Source organism: Chinchilla lanigera, unplaced genomic scaffold (assembly GCF_000276665.1).
Source record: "Chinchilla lanigera isolate Chin_1 unplaced genomic scaffold, ChiLan1.0 scaffold00113, whole genome shotgun sequence".
NCBI lineage: Eukaryota > Metazoa > Chordata > Mammalia > Rodentia > Chinchillidae > Chinchilla > Chinchilla lanigera.
In genome coordinates, this window is record NW_004955514.1 from 115,421 (window position 1) to 143,049 (window position 27,629).

At 44.7% G+C, this 27,629-nt stretch overlaps 1 protein-coding gene and 1 pseudogene across 6 annotated transcripts in view; both read left to right on the top strand.

Annotated features, from left to right (window-relative positions):
• The first annotated feature begins 1,442 nt into the window (after positions 1 to 1,442).
• LOC102003478 lies at positions 1,443 to 2,189 on the top strand (annotated as a pseudogene).
• Positions 2,190 to 4,383: 2,194 nt separating this feature from the next.
• Positions 4,384 to 27,629, top strand: part of Pigg (phosphatidylinositol glycan anchor biosynthesis, class G) — a 32,800-nt gene continuing 9,554 nt past the window's right edge. For 2 of the 6 annotated variants that reach the window (XR_264489.2, XM_005408666.2), the window contains exons 1-10: positions 4,385 to 5,020; positions 5,840 to 6,045; positions 10,085 to 10,294; positions 11,497 to 11,685; positions 12,546 to 12,687; positions 19,747 to 19,959; positions 23,070 to 23,287; positions 23,643 to 23,933; positions 25,103 to 25,557; positions 26,337 to 26,528. Coding sequence is in view for 5 of the 6 variants with exons in the window: in XM_005408666.2 (XP_005408723.1) it covers positions 4,867 to 5,020; positions 5,840 to 6,045; positions 10,085 to 10,294; positions 11,497 to 11,685; positions 12,546 to 12,687; positions 19,747 to 19,959; positions 23,070 to 23,287; positions 23,643 to 23,933; positions 25,103 to 25,557; positions 26,337 to 26,528 (2,270 nt within the window). In the remaining variant the exon portion in view is untranslated. Of the gene's footprint in view, positions 5,021 to 5,639; positions 5,750 to 5,839; positions 6,046 to 10,084; positions 10,295 to 11,496; positions 11,686 to 12,545; positions 12,688 to 19,746; positions 19,960 to 23,069; positions 23,288 to 23,642; positions 23,934 to 25,102; positions 25,558 to 26,336; positions 26,529 to 27,629 lie in introns of those variants that run through there. The other 4 variants (XM_005408667.2, XM_013506835.1, XM_013506834.1 and 1 more) reach the window with 4 other exon arrangements.

Genomic DNA, 27,629 nt, shown 5'->3' on the forward strand with positions numbered 1-27,629 from the left:
ATAACCAAATTCAGCAATGTTGCAGGATACGAAATCTACACACAAAAAAACAATAATATTGCTGTACACTAATAACTAACATATTGAGAAAGAAATTAGGAAAAAATACTCACAATAGCACCAGTAAAAATTAAATATTTAGGAATTAACCTAAATAAAGAAGTGAAAGATCTCTACTATGAAAACTATGGCACTCTGCAAAAAGAAATCAAAGAGAACATCAGAAAATAGAAAGATATCCCATGGTCCTGGCAGAACCAGTATAGCCAATGGCCCTACTTCCAAAATTAATATACAGGTTTAACACAGTCTCAATCAAAATATCAATGGCATCCTTCAGAGAACTAAAGAAAACAATCCTAAAATTTATATACAACAAAGAGACCCAGAATAGCAAAAGCAGTCTTAGGTAACAAAAGCAAAGCAGGAGACATCACAGTCCTGGACTTCAAGTTATACTACAAAGCTAATGTGATAAAAAAATAAAAAACACAAAAAACAGCATGGTAGGACAGGCATGGTGGTCCACGCGGATAATCCAAGCACTTGGGAGACTGGGGCAGGAGGATCACTGTGAGTTTCAGGCCAGCCTGGGCTATATAGTGAGTTCAGGCAGCCTGAACTACATAGCGAGACCCTATCTCAAAAAACAAAACAAAACAGGGTGGTACTGGCACAAAAACTGATGTGAGGATCAATGAAACAGAACAGAGGATGCAGAAACAACCCCAACAGCATTCAACTTTTATCTTTGATAGTGACCAAAAACATACACTGGAGGAAAGATATCCTATTTAATAAATAAATGATGCTGGAACAACTGACCATCCACATGCAAAAGATTAAATCTAAACTCATATGTCTCAGAACATACTAAACTAAAATAAAAATGGATCAAATAACTAAATGTTAAAACAGAGACACTTGGGGCTGGGGATTTAGCTCAGTGGCAAAGCGCTTGCCTGGCAAGCCCAAGGTCGTGAGTTCGGTTCCCGGTACCGGAGAAAAACCAAAAAAAAAAAAAAAAAAAAAACAGAGACACTTTACCTAGAACATAAAATAGATAAAACTCTTGAAGTCATGTGTAGACAAGGACTTTCTGAACAGAACCCCAGTTACATAGGAACTATTACCAAGAATCAAAAAAGGGATCATATTAAATTAAAAAGCTTCTGCATGGTAAGAGAAAGAACAATAGAGTGAATAGACAACCTGCAAAATGGGAAAAAAATTTACCAGTTATTCCTCAGAGAGAGGACTAATATCTACAACATATAAAAAACTCAAAAAAATTAGACCCCCCCCAAACAAAAGACCCAAACAAAAAATGGACAAGTGGATTCTGTGCAGTTGAGAACTGCAAATAAAGAGGAGTGCCGCGCTGCAGCAGGAGGAGTGTGGCAGGGCCAGTGGTGGGCAGTGTCACCTCAGCTGAGGTGATTGGTGGGATCCGCAGAGGATTCAAGATGCCTAATGAAGAACCTCTTCCCAAAAAGTTTCAACTAAGTCAACCAGACTTCAGAGTTATGGCTGGAAATGAGTTCATTCGAAGATGGAAATAACTGTGAAGCATATGTTCAAGCTTTGGAGGGCTAGTACACAGGTCTTAACTCATATGATGCAACTGGTTTACAAGAGTCTGAAGAAAAGCTAAAGCAACAGCAAGAGTCTGCACACAGGGAAAACAAACTTTCATTGTGACTAGCAGCTAAGTGACAAGTGGGCACCACTTAAATCTAGCACCTCAAGTCCAGTAGCTGAGTGTTGCCCAACTGAGATCAACAATGGTAGACTTAGTGATCAATTTGCTTTTCCTAAAAATGAAAGGTGAACTGTAACAGACTAAAAACAAGCCCAAAATGAACTAAGTGACTAGAAATTTACACCTGATAGGTACACAAATCATACTCACAAGTCAAGATTTCTCTGACAGTCCCACTATGTGAGACTGCAGTGGGACTACCAATACTCAATTTCACATCAAGACTCAGGCTTTTTGAGTCAAACAACAACAAAAAGGCCACAGTTTCATCTTTTTCAGCTTGTAATCGTTAATATAAAACTTAGCAGATGTATCTTGTGTTTCAGCTCTTTTTTTCTTCCCTTCCCCTTGCTTCAGAGGCCTGATGCTGTCAGATTATTCCAAAGAAGAAGCCACCATAAAAAAATTCCCCTTTCAGAAGATCTAGACAGTTGAGAAGTATTTATGTTGGAAGAAAATAGAAAAACAGGAATCATTAGGCTGTGGCATACTACATCTTCAGAGAGTTTGGAAGATTGAAAATCTACAGATTTTAAATCATGAACTGAATGTGTAAAATTCCAAATGTAAAATTGGAATATGCATTGCTCTTAATCTCAAGCATAGTGACTTAAGAGACACTGTATATATCACTTTTGCCAATAAGATTGTGCACTTCATGATTGTTTTTGAACTTCTGGGTCAAAACTCAAATGATACTTTATTTCCTAAGAATCAACTTCAGTAATAATGAGAGAAGTAAAAGATATCAGTACAAGTGTACATATATTTAACCATTTAGCTTAGGGCTTTATATTATTTAATGGAGTCTAAATCAACATGAGTTTTGTTTTTTGTTGTTGGAGACAGGGTCTCATTATGTAGTTCAGGCTGGCTTTGAACTCACTTTGAAGCCCAGGCTGGCTTCAAACTCGCAGCAGTCCTCCTGCCTCAGCCTCCCGAGTGTTTGGATTACAGGTATGTGCCACTACACCCAGCTTTAACATGGTTTTAATCAATGGTTTGTTCCTTGAAAGGTCATGAAAACTGGATAATCTTAATGAAGGAATGTACAAACATGAAGATGTGGGATCAGATTTTAGGTTAAACTGCTTGAAGCAGTATAAACATTCATTTCACAATAGTTTGTACAAGGGTATTGGCTTTGATGAGACTCACTGCATTACTTTTTTTCAGTAGCAAATTTTATGAAACCCCCACCCCATTCAACAGGCACATGTTAAAAGAGCGTTGTCTTTCATGTTAATGGGAGAACATGTTCCTTTATTGTATTTGGGCCTTTTACTTTTGATATTAAATTCAATATGTCTTAAAAAACAGCAAGAGAAATGAATAGACACTTCACAGTAGTACAAATGGCCAATAAATACAGGAAGAAATGTTCAACATCTCTGGCCATTATAGAAATGCAAATTAAAACAACACTGCAAGTCCACTTTATCCATTGCAGAAAAACCAATATCAAACCAAGTGGAAGACTCTTTGCACCAAGGAGTTAGAGGGCAACTTTTATTACACTAATGGGCTAAGAAACACAGAGGTTCAAATCACCAGCCCAGAGTCAGGTTTCACTTCAGTTTGAATATGATTCTAGTGGGAAGTACACAACTGATAGCAGGTTATTACATGATTGTTTAAATGGATTACATGAATTAAGCCATATGTTGTCAGGCAGATTTACTTAAAAGGAATTGTTTGTCATTACACAGGAACATTCTGGGAAGGAGGGGAGGGTGTGTGAGAAGAGCAAGTAGAGTTAAATGGGTCCTTGACTGGGCCAGTCTGTACCAGACACAAAGTCCTTGAAGCAAGTTGGAAACAATATACATTTTTCTAACTAAGGAAAACACAAGCTGAACACAGTCAAGTTGGTCCAGAGCATTATCAAAAACAAGTAGAAATTTAAAAATTAAATAAAATAAAAAACAAACAAGTAGATAGTCAAGGCTGAAAGAATGGAGTTAGCTACAGCACAGGTAGCATAAGCATAGTCACAGGCTATGAACTGATTTCTAACTTTTGCTGTAATATGCCTGCAAGAGTGACATTTGTAAGTGTGCCCTTACAGTCCCAGAAAGAATGCTTATTATCAAGAAACCAGATAAGGTGGCAGGAAAAGGTGTCAAAGGTGCCAGGAAAAGGAGCCCTTCTACATTGCTGGTAGGAATGTAAAACCACTGTGGGAATTAGTATGGAGAGTTCTCAAAAAATTAAAACTAGAAACTCCATTTGATCCAGCTATTCCCTTCTAGGTATCTTCTCAAAAGAGTTAAAGACATCATATTACAGTGATCCGTGCATACTCATGTTTATAGCAGCACAATTCATAATAGCTAAACCTTGGAAGTGGCCTATATGTCCATCAGTAAGTTAATGGATAAAGAAAGTGTGGTATTTACACACAATGGAGCACTCCTCTAGCGCCAGTAAAATAAACTTGCATCATCTGTAGGAAAACAGATGCACCTTGAGACCATGTTAAGTGAAATAAATCAGACGCACAAGTTTAAATATTCCACGGGTTCTCTTATATGAGAAACCCAACATATAAATAAAGAGCAAAACAAAAGATAGATAGTAGGAAGTAGGGAGATAGGTCTTTCTCAAATGGAAAGGGGACCAAGAGATGGACGGAGAGGGGAAGAAGGGGAAGAGAAAAAAAAAATGAAGATGTGCTATGTGCATGCACCAACTCCACAAAAGGAGTGCAATATTATACACAGTACTACAAATGTACACTAAAACATTAAAAAGAAAAGAAAGAAAGAAAAAGAAGCAGCAGCACATACAGTTAAAAACTATCAGAGTCGGACCTCCCGAAACTGGGCCCAGTGGAGCCTCCGAGATGGGCGGGGCAAAGCCACACTTCCGGCAAGTTTGTCGGGGGTTTGCGATGGGCGGAGCCAGGGCGCGTGCGCTCCGGGAAAGCTTCGCCAGGCTCCTGTGCACTTCCGGCGCGCCGGCGGAGGTGACTTCACGTTGGGCGCCCGGGGTTACCTGGCCTCTGGGCTCAGGTCTGGGGCAGAGTTCCGAGTCTGCACCTGCAGCTGGGCGAGGCTTCAGACGAAGCGCCTCCCGGCCTCCCTGCCGGGTGAGCAGACGAGATGCGGCTCGGCTGCGGGGTCTTTGCCGCCAGTTGCGTGGCGATCGAAGTGCTCGGGGTCGCGATCTTCCTTCGCGGATTCTTCCCGGCTTCCGTTCGTTCCTCTTCCCCGACCGGGCATCAGGCAGAGCCCCCGGCGCCCGAGCCCCTGGCCGGTACGGATCCCCCCGCTCCAGCGTCTCCGTCCCTGACGCCGCTTCCCCCTGACGATTCGGTCCACTCCCTGGCGCTCCCCGGCAGTCTCTTCTGTCGGGGTCCTCACCCGCAAAACCAGTTTCACCGCCCGGCCTTTTTTTTCTTGTCTTACAACTTTATGGCAACCAGCGCCGCCCTTCCTGCGCTCGTCCTTCCTCCTTCATTACTACTAAGTTAGCTCCCCTTAGCCAAGCTCCGCCTCTCCCTCTCTGACCCGCCAGTGACCCTGTCCCTGTTTCCAATAGGACACAACGAATAAAATTCCTGCCAACCCTCCGGTTTTCTATTGTTTCTTTCCTCCAAGACCCTTGTCTCCCAGGGGTTAAGGCCAGTCTGGGTGAGGGCCCTTCCTAGTCCTCACCTACCTAGCAGTACACACCAGTCCAGGTTCTCTAGCTCTGGACTAATCCCACTCCAAACCAGCATTGGCTGTGCTAACGAAGCTCATGAGCTCTCCCCTGCCCACACTGCGGGGCTCTGTCAGCTCAAGTTTCCTAAATGTCGTATTTTGGGACACTCCCGCAAGTGGGGGTGTCCCCATTGCCACACATATAATGACTCACCGCTTATTACTGGGACTGTTTGTTTATACTCTGTCGATGCCTTCCCTCGCTCGCCAGCAATGTCTACCAAAGCAAGCCCTTCTTGGGGTTGGCATACACAGATGACTGCCGGGAAGCAGACAGAAGGTAGATTATGAAGGTGTTTGGATGCTCAGTAAAGTTTTAAGATTTTACAATAGAAATTTAAAGCTCTTTTTTTTCTTTTTTCACTTTTAGGAGCCAGTTCTAACTGGACAAAGTTGCCACTGCCTCTCTTCAGTAAAGCTGTTATTGTGCTGATAGATGCCTTGCGAGATGATTTTGTGTTTGGATCAAAAGGTGCAAGGTATATGCCTTTTACAACTTATCTCATGGGAAAAGGTCCATCTCACAGTTTCGTGGCTGAAGCAAAGCCACCCACAGTTACTATGCCTCGAATCAAGGTAAGTTTAACTTGATGTTTTATAAATCGTGGTTTTTCTGCTTTCAAAAGTTTAGAGAGATTCTCTAGTCTTCTACTTGGAGTGTCGGTGGTTTTTTTTGCTTTGTTTTATTTTTTTTGGTACTAGGAATTGAACTCAGGACCTTGCACTTGCCAGGCAGGTGCTGTACCACTGAGCTGTATCCCTGGCCCTGGAATTTTAGTTTTAACTGAGTAGAAATTAGTTTGCTGCTAATCAGTTTTTCTGGGGTGGTAGAATGCTGAGGGAGCTTTACAGACAGAATAGGACTGAGACCCATGATTTGTGTCTCTTGTCAAGTATCCAGAGCTCATGCTTCATGGAAAATAGAAAGGACTCCAAGCCAGATTATGCAGGCCAGCCTAACTCAGGAACCTACTCTGTACTTGAGTCATCACTAGATTAGTTACAACCCTAGAAGGAAAATATAGGGTCATCCAGTCAAGTCTTTTGATTTTATGTGTAAGGGAAACTCAGGTTATTTAACTTGCCCAGAATTGTAGTATATCACAAAAAGTGATATGGCTGTGTACTCTTAAGTACTGTGGGCGCAGTAGTGTTGGCCACCATCTTTACTGCCAGCACCCTGTGGTCTAGCTGGGAACACAGAATTCTCCTGTATTTCCTCCTGCTCAGGTCAGGGCCAGTCTCAGTCTGACCACACTGCTGTTGTTATACACCCTCTCTGTGGTGTCCAGGTGTGATGACCTCTGTAATCCCAGCTCTTAGGTGGAAGGATCCTAAGTTCAAGTCTCCCTAGAGTAACTTAGTGAGATCCCATTCAAAAATTAAAAATAAAAAAAAAATTAAAAGGTTAGGGGTTAAGCTCAGTGTTAGAGTGCCCTAGGTTGATCTGCAGTACCACAAAACAGAACACCTTCCCATGGTTTAGCTTCTACCCATTTTGAACACAAGTTCCTAGGCGCTGTGTAGCTCTGCTCCTGCTCTTCCTCCTCATCTGTCCTCCTCTGCCTTTCCTCCACACAGGCCATACCTGGTACAGGTCCATAGGAGCTGTATTCTTTTCTGCCCCGGGCCTGTGTAGTTGGCTGTTTTTCTCCCAAAAGCCCTGCCTCACATCTGTAACTCCCCAGCCTTCAGATCTCAGGTTAAATGGCACTTCCACAGGAGGCTGCTCAAAGTAAATGTCCAGTAAGATGGTCTTGGTTAAATATATTATGCATCTACACTGTTTAAAGTTAAATATGTTATACATTTAGCACTGTTTAAAGTACTGGTATGTTCCTGGGGAAAGAGGTTCATATTTTATTAATTGAAAAACAAGGAGATTGCCAAGTAATTTTGTATAAAAAATGTGCTTTGCATATTTCTGATTATATACATACAGAAAAAAATCCAAAAGTATACTTACCAAAAGTTACTGGGTTACCTGTAAGGAGTAGAATTTGGGGATGAGAGAAACTCACTTTTTTTGGTGGTGGTGGTAGTAGTTCTGGGGATTGAACCTAGGGTCTTCAACTGAGCTACATCCCTAGCCTGTATTGTATTGTATTGTATTGTATTGTATTGTATTGTACTACATTTGTTTTGTTTTGATTCGATTTGATATTATTTGATTTGATTTGATTGACAGAGTCTCAGGTTGAGTTCAAACTTTCAATCCTGTCTCAGCCTCTCAAAGTATTTATTTTTTATTAGTACTGTACATGTTTGCAGGACATAATTGTCTTAGTTACTTCCTCTTTGCTGGGACAAAATGCCCAGTACCCACAAGTTAAAGGAGAAAAGGTTGATTTTAGCTCACTGTTTATAGAGGTTTCCAGTCTATAATTAGCTGGCTCCAAGGCATGGCAGTGTGACAGAGGAGTATGACAGAGGAAAAAAACGCATGGCGGGGCAGGCAGAAAAAAGCAAGAGTAGTGAGCCTCCTTGTCCTTTTTTACTCTATTGAGGCTACAAGGCTTTTGGTTGATGCCACTCACTGAGTGGGGCTTCTGTCTTCAGTAAATCCATTCAGCCACACTGGGAACTATGCTAATCCACTCAGTGGACTAATCCAGTTATCACACCCATGATCCAGTCATTGCAAAAGCCCCACCTGGGAGTGCATGAGGATCTGCGGGCCATTTTAGTTTTCAATTAGCAATAATCGCACCTCAGATAAACCTCATTAGCTACGATACTGCCACTGCGCAAAGCTGGGGGCCATTTTAGATATGAAACGTAACAATAATATTTGCATTCCTTGTAATTGGTACATTACACATTTTAATTCCTTTTTTATCCCTTTTCTCCTTCTTCCCTCTCCCCTCCATCCATCTCTTGATTTCCTCTTCCTTTTTTTTTGGCACATGTTTGCAACACATATTTACATTTCTTGTTTAGAATTGGTACATGTACAATTTTTTTCAAAAATACAGTCCAGATCACATACTTTTATGTGAATAGTTTGATGACATTTAACAAATATACATATCCAGCCAAAGCTACCTCAACTGTGGTTCTGATCCTCCACCCTGAGAGTGGTGGTAGTTGTTGCTATTACTTTATTTTTACAATATGCACCACATAGTGTCTCTGCTTACGTTTTGTTTCTAATTCTGTTTTCAAGCCAATCTTCTGAAGGTTGCCCCAGCTTAGCCAATGATGGGTAATGGTTGTACTCAGGTACAGGTATGCAGTAAGCTTGCATCTCTCCAGGCAAGCATGTAGGTTGGGATACACCTTCACTGTCAGGCAGGTTTTGAGCCTGTCCTAGCTCTGTTTATTTAAGCAGGGCCTCCTGTTCAGCCCACTATCATGAGCAGCATCATGGGGACCCTCTCCAGATTCCCAGAAGTATGTAGGAGTTTATGAAACTCACCTGTAGCTTGCTTCGTCCTCATAACCCTTCTTTGGGCTGATCTCTTGCTTCCTAAAGCTAGCATTAAAACATCCACCATACTGGGCTTCCCTCTTGTGTTTTTACAACCTCCCTCTGCCTTTCCACAGAGTGCACATCAGGCAGGCCCTCCATAGCTTTCAGGTCACAGAGCTGGAAGGGGAGGAACTAGGAGCAGGCCTTGGGTAAACACCAGAGCTGCAGTAGTTTTTCTGGAATAAGTATTTCTCAATTAGCTGTATAATTTCAATGAATTTCAAAATTCTGAAATGGTTGGTTTTTATAGTTTTTTCCAGTTTTTTGTTGCTCTTTGGGGAGAGGATTTGCCAAACTCCTCACTGTGCCATTCCACAAATCTGATTAATTCATGTTTGCATCCCTTTGACTGGGGATGTAGCTCAGTGGTAGAGCACTTACCTAGAATAAAAAACCCTGAGTTTTATCCTCAGCATTGTTTTTAAAAAATGTTTGCTATTGAAGAACGCCTGACAAAATTATTATACCAGGTCCCAAATGTTGTGGATGGTTGTAGAACTCCAAATTACTGAGATCCTTACTGTGGCCCCTTAGGTTCTATGTTAAAACTCAGAAGGAAGGTTATGGTGTCAACTCTGGGTCAGAAAAACAGCAAGACATATCACACCCACATTGTCCCAGAAAGCATGGTGCAGCATTGGGGCCGGGGGCTGAGGGATCCCACCAATATCCTTGGCCTGGCTTACCTTGGGAACCCTGGGAGTCAAGCACAGAGGCAGCTTTTTTCTTGTCACCTGGAGCAGATTTGAATATTAAGTGGGAACTGGATGGAGAGTCTGAATATACAGGTTCATGTTTTCAGCACATATTCTACTTTTAGCCATTACCTCCACTCTGTCGTTAACCTGCAGCTTCTCTGGCTACTGCTTTTATTCATTATCTCTAGCACTCTCCTTTATCTTCTCTACTGCAAGCATTGTTTTGAACTAAGTTTTTAATATGCTTCATCTTCATTCTTGAGTTGGCTTTTTGTCCAGAGTCTATTACTGTCCCCACCCTAGGTGCTGTCCCCTGGCTTGCCCTCCAGGATTGAGCCTGCGTTAGTTTTGTACCCACTCATTTCAACTTTCAAATGATCTTCCTGCCTCTGGTGCTGCACTTTTTAGATTCCGTGGCCTAACTCTTGAATGTTTCTTCCTGCAGGCGCTGATGACAGGGAGTCTCCCTGGCTTTGTTGATATTATCAGAAACCTCAATTCTCCTGCACTGCAAGAAGACAATGTGATACGACAGGCAAAAGCAGCCGGGAAGAGAATGATCTTTTATGGAGATGAAACATGGGTTAAGTTATTCCCAAAGCATTTTGTGGAATATGATGGAACAACCTCATTTTTTGTGTCAGATTATACAGAGGTCAGTTTCTAAAATATGAGAAACATATCACTGTAGATGGAGCCAGGTACTGCCATTACCTATTGAGAGATGATGTTATTTTGTGTGTGGCATTTATTAATTTATAAAGTTGTAGTAGAGGACATTAATCATTTACCACTGGGGCGCATAATCCCTGACATAGTTGTGAACAAAGGTCTATGGAGCCCAAAGTGCAGAGTGGCTGGGAACTTTGTCCATTGAGGCCACCAAGGATCAGAAAGGGTGCCGCAACAGAGGGGCTCTAGGGACCAGATCTAAATGGGGTGTGGGGTCTTCCAAGTAGGCAAAACCAGGTGGGATGAAACCTCTGATACAGCAGAGCTATGGGACTCTTTGCCATCAGGTTCTTCAGGGGTATGATCTCCTGCTTTATGGCAGGTAGTGAGCCAGGTAGAACCTAGTCCTGAGAGGCACTGGCCAGGCTAGGGTGCCATCCCAGCAAAGGACTACACCCACATGTACAAAGCTGGCCCTGACCCTGGGCAGAGGCAAGATGTACCCCATGTCTGCTTGGCCTTAGGGTGATAGCATCAACACCCAACATGAGGGTCTAGGGAGTGTCTGTAGTCCTGACCCTTTTCCACATGTACCTGGGCAGTCACAGCATGGCTCCTCAGTCATGACAAGTTCCCACAGTATGTATGGCATTGCCCCAAAACATTTCTCTTCACAGTTGATTGTTTAGTGGATGGGCAGTGGGCTATCTGTCATGTCAAGGCTGAGTAGGCTACTCTGTCTCTCAGGGATGCTCAGCTGTAACCTTCCGTGATATCCTAGTTTCAGAAATGAAAGAGGTTATGAATGCTGTCCCTTCTCCTTTACAAAGAGCCCTCTCATAGGTCACTAACTTCTGGTCACTAACTCTGGGTGCTGCTCTGTGGTCCTACAGAAATAAAAAATTTTTTCAGAACAGCCCTTGCTCATTTCAGTTATCTATATAGTATGTTCTGTTTACTGCCATAGGAGTAAAAGATTAAGGTTAATGTTTATTTACTTGTTTGTTTGTAATGCTGTAGAGGTTTGTTCTGTCTTGTTTTGCTGTTTTTGTTTCAATCTGCAGATGTCCTGTTACCTAAAATAAAGCCCTAAATTTTAAAATAACTGTGTTATTTTTTCCTTAGGGAGTGAGGATTAAGGGAAATTGGAGTAACTATTTATATGTACTTTTTCTCCCTTTAAAGGTGGATAGTAATGTTACAAGGCATTTGGAAAAAGTATTAAAAAGAGGAGACTGGGACATGTTAATTCTCCACTACTTAGGGCTGGATCACATTGGCCATGTTTCAGGGCCTGATAGCCCCCTAATTGGGTACAAGCTCCGAGAGATGGATGGCATCTTGATGAAGATTTACACTGCACTGCTGACAAAGGTGAGCTCATCGTGGCAAGTGGCATAGAGGTGAAGCCTTGTATTACCCAAGTCCCCTAGCAAGCAGAACTACCTGAGCAAGCACGTCATCTACTAGTCAGCCTGGTGTACTCCTTTCCATGCGTGTGGCCACACTGACTTACTTAGTCTTCCCAGCAGCCTGGGTCTCCCCTAGGTTGCCATTCTTAGGCAGGCAACCCCTTGGAGAACCTATGTTCTAGATGCAAAAAGAAACGTAAACAAAACAGCTATGCTAGAGAGTGGTTGGTGCCACAGGGAAACCCAGGGAGGAGGAACAGTGCTGCAGTTGACAAGAGGCCATAACTTTAAATGACATGCATAGAACAAATTCTATGAGGGTGTGGTATGAGCAGAGACCTAAGGAAAGGAGGATCCAAGTGCTGTCTGAGATTACAGATGGAGAGTTCACGAGGGTTGCTTGAGGTTTAGCTGTTGATGGAGCAGCCCTTCACACTCACCTTGTACAGCTCAGTGTTCCCGCTAGGTGTTGTGTGTCTTATCTTCAAACAGTCCTGTTAAATAGATTCCTTTTGTGTCTCCTCTGACAGATGAAGAAACAGACAAAGTCGTGTGCTCAGGGTCTCAGCCCAGGAGTGGCAAAAGCAGATCCTCTGTCAAAAGCCATAGCATGACAGCTGTGTTTCTCCTGCATCATTTGGGGTGGAACCTTTGTTGTCTGAAACCATGGGAGCTTTTCATCCAGGAGCTCCTATTCAGGACACAGGCAATATCTGCCGTGTTTGCTCCCCTGGTGACATGTCTTCCCAGTCCAGCCTTAGCTTGGCAAGAGCACAGGTGCTCTTCAGTCTAGCTACAGCTGGCCCTTACTTTGCCTTGCAGGAGAAAGAGACACTTTCACCCAGTTTGCTGGTTCTTTGTGGTGACCATGGCATGTCTGAGACAGGGAGTCATGGGGCCGCCTCTGCAGAGGAAGTGAGGACACCACTGGTCCTAGTCAGCTCTGCATTTGAGAGGAAGCCTGGTGAGAATTTAAGAACGTTGAACACCTTGAAATTATAGTTTGGTTTTGCTTTTAAAAGCCATGTTTTAAAGCTGTATAATCTTGAAATATCCTGAGCAATGTGAAAATAAAAATTAGGGGGAGGAGCAGTCAGGAGTCAGAGTTTATATACTTTACCTTGATTCTTAAAATGTACATACTTTTTGTAGAACTGTTGATTTCAGAATGTTACTGTCTAGGTATTTGGAAATATTGAAAAAAAACTCTGCCTTTTGCTTACAGACATTTGAATTGAATATACAGACTGAAGGAAACAAATATTTAAAATGTTTACAAAACATCTACTGCATAAAACCAGATGTTGAACAGTAGTGTCAGCAAGCATTAGGGACACAGTTGGAGCAGGCCTGAGGCCCTATTGGGGGATGGTCAGACACCACCTCTACAGCCCCCGGCTCACCCTGCCTCCTCACTGCCCTCTCTGGCCAGCTGCCTTGTGTCCTCTGCCTCCCATAAGGGCCTGGTGTCTGCCTCATGTTGCTGACACACTTGTAGTAGTGCAGTGGTTACTTCTGAGTACAGCAGAGCCCAGGGACGCTCCCATAGCTGGCTTCCTCACCCTGCAGTACCAGTCAGCATTGCTTGTCTGGCTTTCTTCCCAACTCTTGCTGGGCTACCACTCCACTGCCTCCTTCGCTGATCTTTTCTGGACTGACTTTGTGTCATTCTACACTCACTCCTGAGATGCCTCATCTGCTTCCTTAACCAAAGTTGCCATGAACAGGCCCACACCCATCAGATTTGTCCCTCTGGCTGTCTCCGTTCTGACTCCAGACCTGTCCACCTGGCTGCTTCTGAAGTGGGGTCCCACAGATGGAGCCAGTGTAGCAGCTTCATACCCAAATGCTTCCTCCCCACCACTAGCCCTTCATCCTGGGCACAGATAGCACTGCGATCCGTGTGGGTCCCTCCTGTCCTCCTCTCTCCACACATCTCTCTATACATAAGGCCTTTCTGTAGCTAAGCTTAGATAAATTATGAATACCATGAGAGGCTTCTCATCAGCCTGACTGCTTCATTGTGAGCTGTGTCCTTGACGCTTGTGTGCCTGCCTCTGCTCATCTGAACACCCTCTGGCTGCAGCATCCCTGTCTGTCCTCTTAGCCTCCTGCAGATCTCAAAAGGATCATTCCTCATTTCTAAGGCCAAACTAATTTACTGTCCATGTCTCCTCTGCTCCCTGCCTTCTGATGTCATGCTTGGCTTGGTTTGTCTTCATAGGCTTGTCTATGGGGTTCATGTCACAGCTGCCCTCCTCACTCCATGCTGAGATGTCACCCAACACAGGTGCCAAAAAATTTTGCTGAATAAACAAACCTTCCAACCAGGTGTTGGCTGGGGAAGCCCCTCCACTCTCCCCTTCCCCAGAGGTGTTCTCAGATGTCACTGACTCTTGGCACTCAGCCTCTCCAGGAGCCAGTCTGGGCACCTGCCCTCTGCGAGGTGTGAAGACACGAGTCCTGCATCTGTCTGGCACCACGCTGACCCAGAGAAGTCAGTGTGGTACTCAGCAATGTCATCTACCATTCTTTCCCTCAGAAGTGGTTTATTGAGTGCCTGTGATGGGCCAGGTGTTGTACTGGGCACTCCTGGGTTAGCAAAGGAGCCAGAGACAACCTTTGTCCTGAGGAGCTCTTCTGGGGAGAAAGAGAAAATTACACCAGCTCTTTCTCAGTAGCAACAAAGGTTAAGACTGTTGTGTGACAGAAGGGCTGACACTTCATCTCCAGTGCGGGTATTTAGAACGTCCGTGTGGTACTGTACAGACAACCAGCTTCAGCCCTGATCATTGGATCTGTTTTGTTTTCTAAGAACAGTTGTGTTCTTCTCATTTTTCTCATTTTATAAGCCAGGATTGTACTCCTAATATATTCACAGCATTAGATGACCATTGCCATAGTCAGTTTTAGGACATTTGAACCCCTCAGAAAGAAACCTCTCACATTTTAGTAGGCCCCCTCTGCCAGTACTAGGCACTTACTAGTGACCTGTTTCTCCTGGACATTCTGTAGGACTGGCACCCATGATATAGGGGATTGAGATCTGCTTTCTTCACTTAGGGTGATGTCTTTCCAGTTTATTCAGGCTGCAGTATGCCAGTCTTTCATTCCTTTTTGTTGCTAAAACATATTCCATCTTGTAATGGACCATATTATTTATTGTCCATTGTAGAGGGACTTTTGGGTTGCTTCCGCTTGTTGCTGTGAATATCTACGTTTTTGTAAGGATGTAAGTTTTTGTCTGGAATTATTGTCTTGCTATAATACAGCTCTACCATCTCTACCTCTTTCTATCAAATATGTTATACTTCTGTATGTTGTAGCTGACAGCATAATTATATACATACATACTTTTTTTTTTTCAGTACTGGGGATTGAACCCAGAGCTTTGCACATTTTAACACTAAGCTATACCTACAGCCGTTTCTATTTTACTTTGAGAGAGGGTCTTCCTAATTTTCCCAGGGTGGGCTCGGATTTGGGATCCTCCTGCCTCTGCCTCCTGAGGAGCTGGGACTACAGGTGTGTTACATTATGCCTGGCTATATATATGGGTTTTATATTACCTTTCAAATCAGTTCAGAGAATAATGGAAGAAATTGCCTTTGTGCTGTCTTTTAGAATTATCTACCTACCTTTGTTTTTCTTGTGGCCCTGTATTACTATCTGGAGTCACTTGCTTTCAGCTTCGGAACCTCTTTCACTATATCTTGTATGGAAAGTTTGCTACCATGAAACTGTGTTTTCTAAATTTGTAGGATATCTTTTGAGTATAGTTTTGTTGGATTTAAGTCTCCTGGTTGGCAGTCTTTCTCTCAGCTTCCAGCTGCTGTACTCTGTATCTTGCCTCCCTAGTTACAATGAGAAGTCACCGTTCAGCATTATGGCTCCTGTCTTCTAGCGTTTTCACTGCGGTGAGTCTGTCTTTTCATGTTTATCCATCATGGGGCTCATCAAGCCTCTTGGGTTTGTAGATTAATGGCTTTCATCAAGTTTGAGGATTTTTTGTTTTTCGGGTTGTATAATCATTGCTGATACTGCCTTGTGCTGTTTCAGACCTGCTATTGAGCACCTCTAATGAGTCTCTTTGAAGTCTTTAAGTCTGACACATGACCCTTTCCCCTGTTTGTCACACTTTCCTGTAACTTTATGTATCTTATAATATTTGGTGAAAATTGAACATTTCAAATGATGTAGTGTTGCCAGACATGGTAGTGCACACCTATAATCCAAGCACTTGGGAGGCTGAGGCAGGAGGATCATCATGAGTTCAAGGCCAGCCTGGATTACATGGTGAGTTCAAGGCCAGCCTGAACTACACAGTGAGGCCATGTCTCTAAAAAACAAAAATAAAAATGATGTAGTATAGCACTCTGGATGCTAACCCTTACCCCATCCAGGGCATGTTTATTTTTCTGGTGACTTGAGGACTGATTTAGTGCTGCAGTCCTGCTTGAAGGGTACCACTTGGGCACCTACAGCTCTCTTAGCTGTTGCCTCTGTTGCTGTCACACCCAGCTCTGAAGCTCTGCTAATTGCTGGCTGATTGCTCTCTTTTGTTTCTGAGAGGAAAACAGCAGCAGGCGAAGATGAGAGATGCCCATGCCCTGTCCTGCCCTTGCCAGGGAGCTATAACTGCCCACCCATGTAGCTTTGAAGAGAAGGAGCCTTATGTTCCTGGCTACACCCTTGAAGTGAACTTTCTGTCCCAGTGAGCTTTGACGGAAGGGGGTACAGATCATAGCTCGTATGCCATAGACTTAAAATTCTTACCAAAAATTTAGTAAATTTTCTTGAAAGATTTGTTTGCTGTATGCCCCTAAACAATTTCCAGAGGCTGTGGTGGCCATTTTTTTATGAAGCTTTACATTGTGCACTGTGTGATTTCATAGATGTCCCCATCTGCTACTGACCATCCCAAAACCTCACCTCCAGGTAAGAAGTATAGGTCTGGGTCACTCTAGGTCCAGAGATATGGGAAGGGTCATATACCTCTTCCTGGACCTCCACAAGAGCAGGTATATTTTGTTGTCTCTATCTTGCTATTGGAATATAAGCTCCATGAAGGTAGGACTTTGCCAGTTTGATGAATTTATTATACTGTCCTGCAAGCCTAGAGTAACACCTGTCACGATGATTGTTTCATCAATATCTGCTAACAGGATGTAATTCACTGGCAGGAGCTGGTCAGAGGCATCCATGGAGCAAAACCAAGAGGCCAAAAATAGACCCCAGGGTATAAGGAGATTTGATAAATATGGGCAGCATCTCAGTGGAGAAAACACAGGACACTCAGTGAATGATGTTAGCACACCTGGCCCACCTGGAAAGAAGCAATGCTGTATCTGTATCTTGCTCTACCAAAGTAGTCATCTAAACCAATATTAATTCTAGACCAAAACATTTGAAAATCTTTATTATAGAAAATTTCAGACCTATAAAGGCAGCCAATGAATATAATAAATTCCCAGCTTCAGTACCCAGCTTCAACAGTGACTAGTCCAGTTACGCTGTTCTATTCTACGTACGTCCACTCTCGTTTTTCTTTTTCTTTATTGTTTGAAAACAGACCTCTAAAAACTATGCACTCTTTTCTCCTCATCATCTTGGCATCATTCTTACGTTTTAAAAATAGCATTAACACCATCAATAGTGTTCAAATTTCCAATGTCTTTTTTCTTGTTTTAATTTGTTTCAGCTAGGGGACAAATAAGATACATATACTGTGATGTATTGGTGTGTCTTGAGTCTCTATTAACCTTTTATTTTACTACACTATATCTATTGGAAAAAATCCCATCATCTGTCCTGTGGAATCTCCACAGTCTGGGTTTTGCCGGTTGCTCTGTATATTGTCTGCTGAGGCATCTACTGTCCATTCTGTAAATCTGTGACCCAGAGTCGTGAGCAGGTTCAGATCTGTCAGTTTGATCCTGCCTGCTTTGTTCTGGTTCATTTTTGTCTGTTGACCAGTCTGGGCAAGGCTGTTTCTAAAAGGAAGGGCGTGATATCTGACTGCTTCATTGTGATGTTAGTGGCCAGGGGTCATCACCTTGGGCCATTAACTCAGTGGAGTTTGCAAAGAGTGATATTTAATTTCTATAATTCTTTCTTGTTACTTAGCTAGTACCTTAGTCCATTGCTGCTATAACTGAATACCACAGATTAGGTAATTCATAAAGAAAATAAATTCATCTCCTATAGTACTGAAGGCTGAAAAGTCCAAGGTCAAGGTACAGACAGTAGTGAGGGCTGCTCCCTTCAACACTGTGTCCTTCAGCAAGGAGGGATGCTTTGTCCTCATGTGATATCAGGTGAAAGGCAAAAAGGATTGAACTCTCCCAACCAAGCCCTTTTGTACTGGCATTAGCCCTCATGAGGTAACACCTACTAAGTGGTACCTGCTCCCAGCTCTGTTGCATTGGAGATTTGAGTTCCTTTCACATACATTTTATGAGATACATTCAAGCTAAAGCAGCCAAATAGTTCTATAAAGAAAATTTCCCCTGTACTTTTTGGTTACCTAGTGGTACCATTCCTATAAGAGAGACAAGATAAATGACAATTTATTCTTCCTACATAATCACCAATATCAAATCAGTGGATGAGTTCACTGTTATTCTTCAACTATGACCAATTAATAGCGTTGTGAACTCAGGAGTTATAGCACATGAATTCGTTTCCATTCACTATAGGTGTATCCTACTTACTATTCAAATTATCAGCTCCAAGTCCTGGGTTGACCTCACTTGCTCTGCTGCCCTCTGTCCCGTGCACTGTTCTTCTGAAACCTGGTTAGTTTCTCCCTGGCCTCTGTGAGTGAAAGAAGGTTTGAGGATCACTGTCTCAGAGCTGGAGGTGCTGCTTCCTGATGCCAACCCCTTCAGGTTTCTGGATAGAGCTGAAAAGTCTTTGACGATAAAATGATCTTAGGTTTATACTGACACTTCCAATTAACATTGAAAACTATAAAATTAACTTATTAGACCTTCTGCACTTTTTCTTTCTCGGCTTAGAATCCTGGTTGTCAACACTTAGATTTGATAGAGTGAGAACATCACACATAGCTCGTGTGTGATGTCCCCCAGTGCACAGAGTGTGTTTGTTGTATTTATGTTGTGTTTGCTTTTGTTTCATTTTGTTCTTTTCAGCTCAAAACACTTAGTGTAAGAAAACAATAGAAGAAAGTACCAGAAGTAAGCAAGTAACAATAACATTGGGGTGGAAAGTTCTTTCTCAGTATAATTAGAAGCCATCCCTAGAGGGTTGGTCAAGAAAATAAATTCGACCAAATTTAAAAGTCTGTATAGTCAAAAATTACTGCAACTCCATAGACTCACACTTGAATACCCAAGATACACTTCGCTGGTGGCCCCAGCAGAGCCCTGCAAACCAGTCTTGCAGGTTCTGGTGTGGGGCTGATCCTGCTCCTCACAGATGAGAAAGCCCCAGGGTCATGCTGGGCGGTGTCAGCAGGGCTGATCCAGTGTCCTGCCCCCACCCCCATGCTCCTCGAAAGGGGCTGGCGGGACACCCTGCTGCAGTTCATTAACCGGCAACATCTTGATTTTCCCAGTTGATGGTTGTGCCTGCTCAGCTGACCCCAGCCTTGTGCTTGTTGTCCCCAGAGAATTCCCTGCTGCTCTTTAGGACCTGCTGAAAGGTGGGTCAAGTCTTATCAGAGCTATACCCAGGAAGGAAAGCACAGAGCCTTCTGCATCCAGAAAGTCCCACCTCACCCTTGTTCAAATCCATTAGCTCTGCTGAGCTACCTGCCAGTCTGTATTTGGCCCTGCTCTGTGGCTCACATAGAGTTTCTTCACTGTTCTCTCCCAGTGTACCATAAGCCATGTGACCGAAGGCAACATTCAGTAACTTTATTGACACAGAAAGCAAGGAAGAAGTTTCTGTGTAAATCTACATAGAATAGCCTAAAGAGATGAGTAATTTGTCTTATATTAGCCATAGAAAGTCAAATTCAAGAATGGCTACCATCTCCTAAAATGTTTTTTTTTTCTAGGTGACATCCGACACCCAACACAGGTCCAGCAGACAGATTTGGCTGCAACACTTGCAATAGGGCTTGGTTTGCCAATTCCAAAGGACAGCATAGGGAGTCTTTTGTTTCCAGTTGTAGAAAGAAGACCAATGAGAGAACAGCTGAGATTTTTACATCTAAATGGAGTACAGCTTAGCAGATTGTTGCAAGAGAATGTTCCAGCATATGAAAAAGGTAAACCAGTTAATAGCTTCCAACTTCCGCTAGGACTGTATGTCTCCTCTGTGCCTCATGTTTTTCTGCCCTTTGTTGTGTACAGTTTGTCGTGGGAATACTTTGTGGTCATCACTCTTCAATTATATATATTGTGTTCCTCTTTGCTTAGACACTTAACTGTCATTATAAGCAACGCCAGTAGAAGCAGTCATCTAAGTGGAGTGCTTTCATTAGTTTTATTAATTCAACAAATATTTACCCAAGTTCTTGCTACAAACTACTAAAGCATTGAATGCTACAAGATCTCTGTGCTTATAGAACCTTCCAGAGTGAAGAAGAGGTGACATGATAGATGATAGAGGCTAGATGGTGGCAGGAACCCTGGGGCAGGGCTGACCTGGCAGGAGACGATGCAGGGAAGCACACAGCCTGAGGATATGTCTGGAGAGGGTGCAAGGAGCTGATGACAGTGGATGTCTGGCTCTTGAGGCACCAGGCCCATCTTTATCCTAGGTGAAGAGGGGCAGCTGCAGGGTAGGACTCTCAGCCTCTCTTTGAGGGCTCAGCCAGTGGGGAGCAGCTGCAGCACTGGTGAAGTGGGTAGAAGTGGGGTGGGGGCAGGAGTTACATTTCAGACATGTTTTGGGGGTAGCATAGACAGGATTGGCTGGCAGGCTGGGATGTAAGATAGAAGAACAAGGAGCAACCCCAGTGTTTTTAGCAGCAGACTGTGCACTGAGGTGGACCAATCACGGGGGAGGGGGCGGTGGAGTTCACAGGGCTTGACCAGGAAGCCATGGAAAGAAAGAATCTCAGTTGGGGGGCAGTGAACACTTAATATTGAATACTGGTGAAAAGTGAGCCCTGAGGACCAGGCATTGTATCTAGCAATGTGAGTCCTTCTTGACTGCCAGGAGCGGCCATTTGGAGAGATGGGGAACCCCACTTGGGTGGGCTCTGGTGTGGGCAGAGAAAAAGAGAGGAGTGCAGACCGGGGGCCCAGAGCAGGCGCTTTAGCTGTACAGTTGAGACACTTGCGTGTCTGTGAGCCAGCAGGAATGGTCCTGGGAGGAGCATGTGCCTCTCCACAGCCTCTGTAATCATCTGAGTCACATGCCCAGGCCCATCACAGACTGGCTCCCTGGGAGTCTAGAGGAGGCTCTTCCTGTATGAAGCAGGGTTTGCTGTGATGTCCCCTGAGCTGTGAGGTGCAGCTAGGACGGCAACTGCATGAGCGGGTGCAGACCGGGGCCACAGGTAGCCAGAGTGAGAGGATATCATGAGCCAGGTGTGACCTAGGACCCAGCAAGAGGTATCATGCCAGGCAAGGACTGGCCATGACCCACATACAGGCCCAATCAGGACCATTGTTACTTCTGGTTTGTTTTGTTTTTTCAAAAATGACCAGTTAAGTTGGTAGATTTTGCACATTTGTTCTTATTAATAAGTGTCCTTTCTCCTGTGCTAGTAAAAACACCAACATAAATAAAAGCACAACAGAAAAATTGTTTGTCTATTTCAGAAATGCAAGGGTAGGAAAAAAATCAAGAACTGTAAGGGATGGGAGAGAACTCAAGATTGCTGAATCAGTCCTACACCCCTCAGAGGTCCCATCTACATTGTCAGTAAGGTCTAACAATAGGTTTCAGATCCCATGTGACCTTTGAGCCCTTGAGATACCCAACCTACCCTGAGCACCTGGCCCTCACTTCTAGTTGGTGGGACCAACTTTCTCATACCTCTGGACCCTTGCGCCTGCTGTTTCCATTGATTAGATACTTTTCCCCAGATTTTCAGAGTTAATTCCAAAGTACCCTTTCAATTCAACTTAGATGTAAGACCAGCCTTATGCCCCACCCCAGTTCAAGTCTAGAACCTAATCCCTCCCCTACCCCAGAACTCTCATTATACAGTGTATTTTTCTGTCATACCATGCTTTATACTTTGTAATTATATGTCTATACCTTTGTCTGTGTGTGTATCTGGGGAAGAGAGAGAGAGAGAGAAAGAGAAAGAGAGAAAGAGAGAATGAATGTGAATGTATGAAGCTGGCATCTTAACTGCTGCACCCAGCGTTGCAAAGTGGAAGATCCATGTCTACACTCCACAGCTTCCAAAGAGAGTCATAGAAACAGGGCATTTGTGTCTGTGCCACATAGTGTCCATATGGAGTCACAGAAACAGGGTGCACCCATGTCTGCATCCCTGCTCCGCTGACCACTGCAGGGAGGAAAGGAAAAACTGCTTAGCGGGGTACTGGACATGTGTGCTGTAAGGTTGCATGGACCTGCAAGTGTCTGGGTTCATGTCTGTACCTCATGCAGCAACTGGGTTGTCTGCAAGGGTTCTTTTGCTCCTGTGAGGCAAACCTAGGGCTTGGTCAGAGCTGTCAGTTTGGGGACCCACTGGTAGACACTTCTGAGTCCACCCTTCAGTGGCCCTTCCTGAAAATAAATGCATTTCAGGTACCAGCAGGTCAGGGTTTTCAGTTTGCAGACCTGTCTCGTCATGAGTAAGTGTGATCCAGGCAGAACTGAGAGGCCATCTAGCTCTGGAAATGAAGGACACCAGTGCTTAGCCTCAAGCAGCTTGCCAGTGTTTATGTGAGCAGCAACAACCATGAGACCAGCCCCTTCCCCGAGCCAGGACTCCCACAAAAGGCCATCACTGGCCTTCCTGAGCAGCGTGGGCTAGGGAGTCACCTTCCAGAGGACAGAAGGGCTGGCTGTGCGTGGAGATAGGTGTGATGGGGTAGGGTCCTCATATGTGTGCTGTGAGGATAGGAGGGATTCTGTACAACCAGAACCTGTTGACTGAGTGCACTTCAGGAGTGATTTTATGTTGCACAAGAAGAGACAGAGTGGAAAGAGACAGAGGCTAAGGAGGTATGACCAGATAGGAGGCATAGAAAAGAATCTGGGCTGAGGAGCAGGTAGACATTTTTGTCTAGGCTGTGTATACTGAGGGCCCACGCCCTAGAAGAGCTGTGACAGACAGGCTCATTGTCAGCTTTCACAATTTTACTAATGTGCTGTTGCCCCTCCCCTAAAGGAACAGACAGTGTGCATTGGATATCAGTTCTAAAAATCATGACACAGATCACCACATGAGAACTTTCTGTCCTGCAGATCCTGGATTTGAGCAGTTTGTCATGGCAGAAAGGCTCCATGGGAACTGGGTGAAGCTACACTTGGAGGAGGACCACTCTGGCGCCCTGCTCAACCTGGGGACCAAGGTGGCCAGGCAGTATCTCAGTGCACTGAAGACCCTGAGCCTGGCGCTAAGCATGCATGTGGCTCAGTATGATATCTACTCCATGGCAGTAGGGACCATCATTGTTTTGGAGGTATGAAGGTTCATGTGATGGGGCTCAGGTGTTACATAGATTTGGCAACTCAGCCAAAATATGAGTTTAAAATATATCAGTGTTACTAAACATAGAAAATACAGGTTTTCCTCACCCTCTCAGTGTGTGTCCAGCTTGTGATGGTACACAAAGTAGTGCCAGTAACTGCATCCAGCATTGCCACATGAGGTAAAAAATAAGCCACACCATGCACTTCTAGAGGCAATTAAAAATCCTCCTTTGTAGGCCTCTTTTCTGTTGTCACTATGTAAGCAACTGGCACAGGCCAAGAGGCTTGGGTCATGTGGCCCATGCCACCCAGCCACCTGGTCAGTGCTGACATCTTCTGTTCCAGGCTCTCACCCTGCTCCTCCTTAGCACCCCGCAGGTGCTGCACAGAAGGGCTGAGCTAGAAGTGCCACTGTCACCTCCCATGTTCTCTCTGCTCTTCTACCTGATGTTCCTGGTCCTGTCAGCCATCCATGTAGTAGTGTGCACCTCAGCCGAGAGCTCCTGCTACTTCTGCAGCCTCCCGTGGCTGGCAGCAGGGGGTGTGATGGTGCTGGTTTCTGCTCTGCTCTGTGTGATTGCATCTGCGCTTGCCAGGATGGTCATGGACAGCACTCTCCTTCAGAAGGTATGGCAGGTGCGGACTGTTGTGTTATACTAGCCCCACTTTTGTTCCTCAGATGTGATCAAACACCTGGTATGCACCATTAGGGTCATGCTTGTGGTGTCCTAGAAAGGCCACCCCAAAGGGGATGGTAGGGAGGGAGCTTAGCCATCTAGGCTTGTGGACATCTGAGCCTTGTATTCTGGTATGGGGTCAGGCCATGTGCATCTGCTCTCAGTTGGAAGGAGGGCTCCAGGAGGGAAGCAGAGGGCACATCAGGGTTGCTGGCCACACATGGGCCTGCATCTTGCAGAGCATGTGAGCTGCATCTGAGGGCACAGTCCACCAGCGGGTGCTCAGCAGGCTCTGGGACACATGGTGTGCTGTGCCTCTGCATCCCCATTGCAGTTCTTTAAATTCTGAAGCTCTGGCTAAGCACCTTTGTTCATTAGCTGGGAGGTAGAAGCAGGGCAGAGAGCAGGAATGGACAGGTGCTGTCAGGTCCACAGTGCCCAGAGCACCATGAGGATGGACAGACCCTGTGCAGCGGCTCCAGCCCCCATCTCTGCCTTCACAGGGACTTCACAGACCACCTGCAGGGCAGTGGGGGTAGGCACTTGTGGTGTCCCTATGACTCAGATTGTCTTTGTCCATGTCTGTACCCATCAGGCCTAGCTGGCTTCATGCTACCCCTCTCGCTGGTACTTCACAACATACAATATCAAAAGAACAAACAACAGCAACTGAGTCTACATCTTGAACCATTTAAAATTAGAATATTAAAGGGACAGGATTATGATGCTGCCTTCATCATTTCAAACAGATGTTACTGTTATAGTGGAAACTAGAGTTCTAGAAACTCATAGACAAGTTTACTGTCTGGTTTGGGGATGTGCTGGGCTCTTCGATTTCCAGGCAGCAGGAACTGGCATAGAAGGAAGGCTGGCAGGGGTTTGTAGGGGCCCTGACAAGTGCTTGGGCTCAGTGTTGCTCAGAGGGCCCAGCTGTCTTGGTCTTTGCCCCTCTGGCTGGGGTGAGGGTGCCGCAGGAGGAAGGGCTCCTCTAGGGAAGGCTTCAGGTGCTGGCCATGAAGAGCACTTGGAACCAGTCACAGGGGTAGTTGCTCTGAGCAAGGACATCACATGCAGTGAGTGTGTGCCATTTTCAGATCACCCCTCATAAGATGCATTTCTTCCTCACAGAGTACCACCCATCCTTGCTCGGGATGGTCAGAGGTGGGCCTCCTCCTCCTGCTGGGCACTGTGGGCCATGTCCTGAGCCTGGGGGCCAGCAGCTTTGTGGAAGAAGAGCACCAGACATGGTACTTCCTGGTCAACACACTCTGTCTGGCTTTGAGCCAGGAAACATGCAGGAGCTACTTCTTGGGAGATAACAAAGAGTTGCCACACTGTTTCCACACAGAGCCAGCGTCTGTGGGTGCCATTTGCATGCAACAGGACCACATAGCCTGTGAAGCCCCCAAGGGTGGCCAGGCAGATAAAGGGCCTTGTCCCTCTGGAGCACGCAGAGGTCATGTGCGCTGGGCAGTGCTGGCTGGCCCATGGCTGGTGCTGGCCTGCTGCCGACTGCTGCGGTCCTTAAACCACACAGGGGTCCAGGGAGCTCACCGGCCGGATCTTGGCCACTGGCTCACCAGGTGAGTGTGACCCCAGCAGGCTGACCCTACTACTGAGTTTGTACACCAGTCTTCTTTCAGTATGCTTAGGCCTGTTTTTTGTATTAAGAATAGGATACTGTTTGAGATCTGAATAATGGAGGAAGTTATCACTAGCACACCTGCATCTGCATGTCCCCAAGAGTATGAGTGTGGGCTACCTGCACTCTGCACTCTTGCTGCAGGCCACTGCTGTCCTCTGCCATGGCATATTGCCTTCCAGAATGCCTAAAATATACATGTGGCTTAAAGCTCAGTAGCAAATGAATGCCCAGGTCCTTTTTCCAGGCCTATGTATACTGTGGCAGAATATTTACAGTGATTGTCTAAGCTTGTGTGAGCTTGCGTGGTAGAGAACAGGGAGCCTGGCCTTCTAACACCCTGAGCATAGCTGGGCTGCACATCCCCAGAGGATGATGGCAGCCTGCCAGAGTGGTTGCACCCAGTCAAGAGTGGTAGGGACAAGACTACACCCAGTCAAGGATAGTAGGGACAAGGATGCACCCAGTCAAGAGTGGTAGGGACAAGACTGTTTATGCTTACTGCCCAATCTCCAAGCCTATCTAAGTTGTGGAGCTTCAGCTGAACGTACTTATTTGTCATATTTTGAGAACTTTTGTTTGCATTTAATTAACCAACTTTTTTTTTTCTCCAGGAAAATCAGCTATCTTTAATACAGTTCTTTGGAACACCTGGCTGTGGATTGCGTATATCACTGGTCCCATTTGGTAATAACCTTGGCATTTTCTGTCTCACTTCAGTGCTAGTCACAAAATGGAGCTCTCCTGCCTGGCTGCCCTCTCCCTGCTTGTGATCTTCATGCTAGCTCAGAGAGGATGCTCCCTTGTGTCCAAAGTGGCCCTGGCACTAGGGCTGGTGGGTGTCTTCTGCTATCGGGTGGCTATTGGGAATTTACTGTTCCCATGGCAACTGACCAACAGAGGCATTTCAAAGTAAGTACATTGCAGACATGCAGACTTGCTTTTAGACCCGTCATTGTATTTTATGTACTGAAAAATGTCATGCCAATCTTTAGAACAGTGGAGTTTGGTTTTTGTGAATGGTGATTTCATCAGTGTCTCCTAGAGCCTAGCTAACAAAACCTTCACTTTGATAGCACCCTTTTAGGAGAAAGACAAATAGCTTGGAAGGTCATTGAGTTTGTTTTTTTTTTTAATTAACTAAACTTCCAGGGATATCATAGGATTATCAGGTGATGGACTGGTGTTTAAGTTAATGGCAGCACTGCTCAGTTGTGGTGTGACTCTATAGAAACTTCCTATTTCTAGAAAAACACTTGGCCTGACAACTGTCAGGAAAATCAGCTATCATTAATACAATTCTGTGGAGCTTCAGCATAACCACACGGTTGGTCATCCCACAGTTGTTAGACGACTGTTCTGTTCTTTATTTTTTGCAAATATAAATGTTGCTCAATGAACATGCTGCATATACACTGAGGAGAATGTGGTTACACCAAAGAAATACTTCAAAACAGGCGGAGTTAATAGATTCACCAGAGCATGAACAGGCGTGTACTACTTTTCCAACTGCTAGAGAGCATCCACCTTTACTAAAAAAAAAGGCAGGATGTCCCATAATGTACATTGTGCTCTGATATGGTCAGGAGCTCTATGCTGCACAGGCCAGGAGGGCTCAGTCACAAATTTATCTTTGTGTGTCAAGTGCCCACTCTTCTGTTTGCAGGTAATATGCTAGAACAGGCTGCCTCCCACTCCTGGGGGTTAGCTGGGGGGGTTGTCCCAAGGCAGGTGGTGCAGTGTAGGAACACTCCAAGATTCTCAAATGTGTTCCGAGGACATAGCAGGGGGATGTTGAGATTGACCCATTGGTTGCCAGTGGAAGAGAATGACTTTAAATGGGTGAAAGAGCTTTTATAAAATGTAGACTGCCACAGATTTGTACACTCCTGTTCGTGCTTTGATAAATCTATTAACTCTACCTGTTTTGTAGTATTTCTTTGGTGTAACCACATTCTTCTTAGTGCATATGCAGCATGTTCACTGAGCATCATTTATAGTTGCATAAAATAA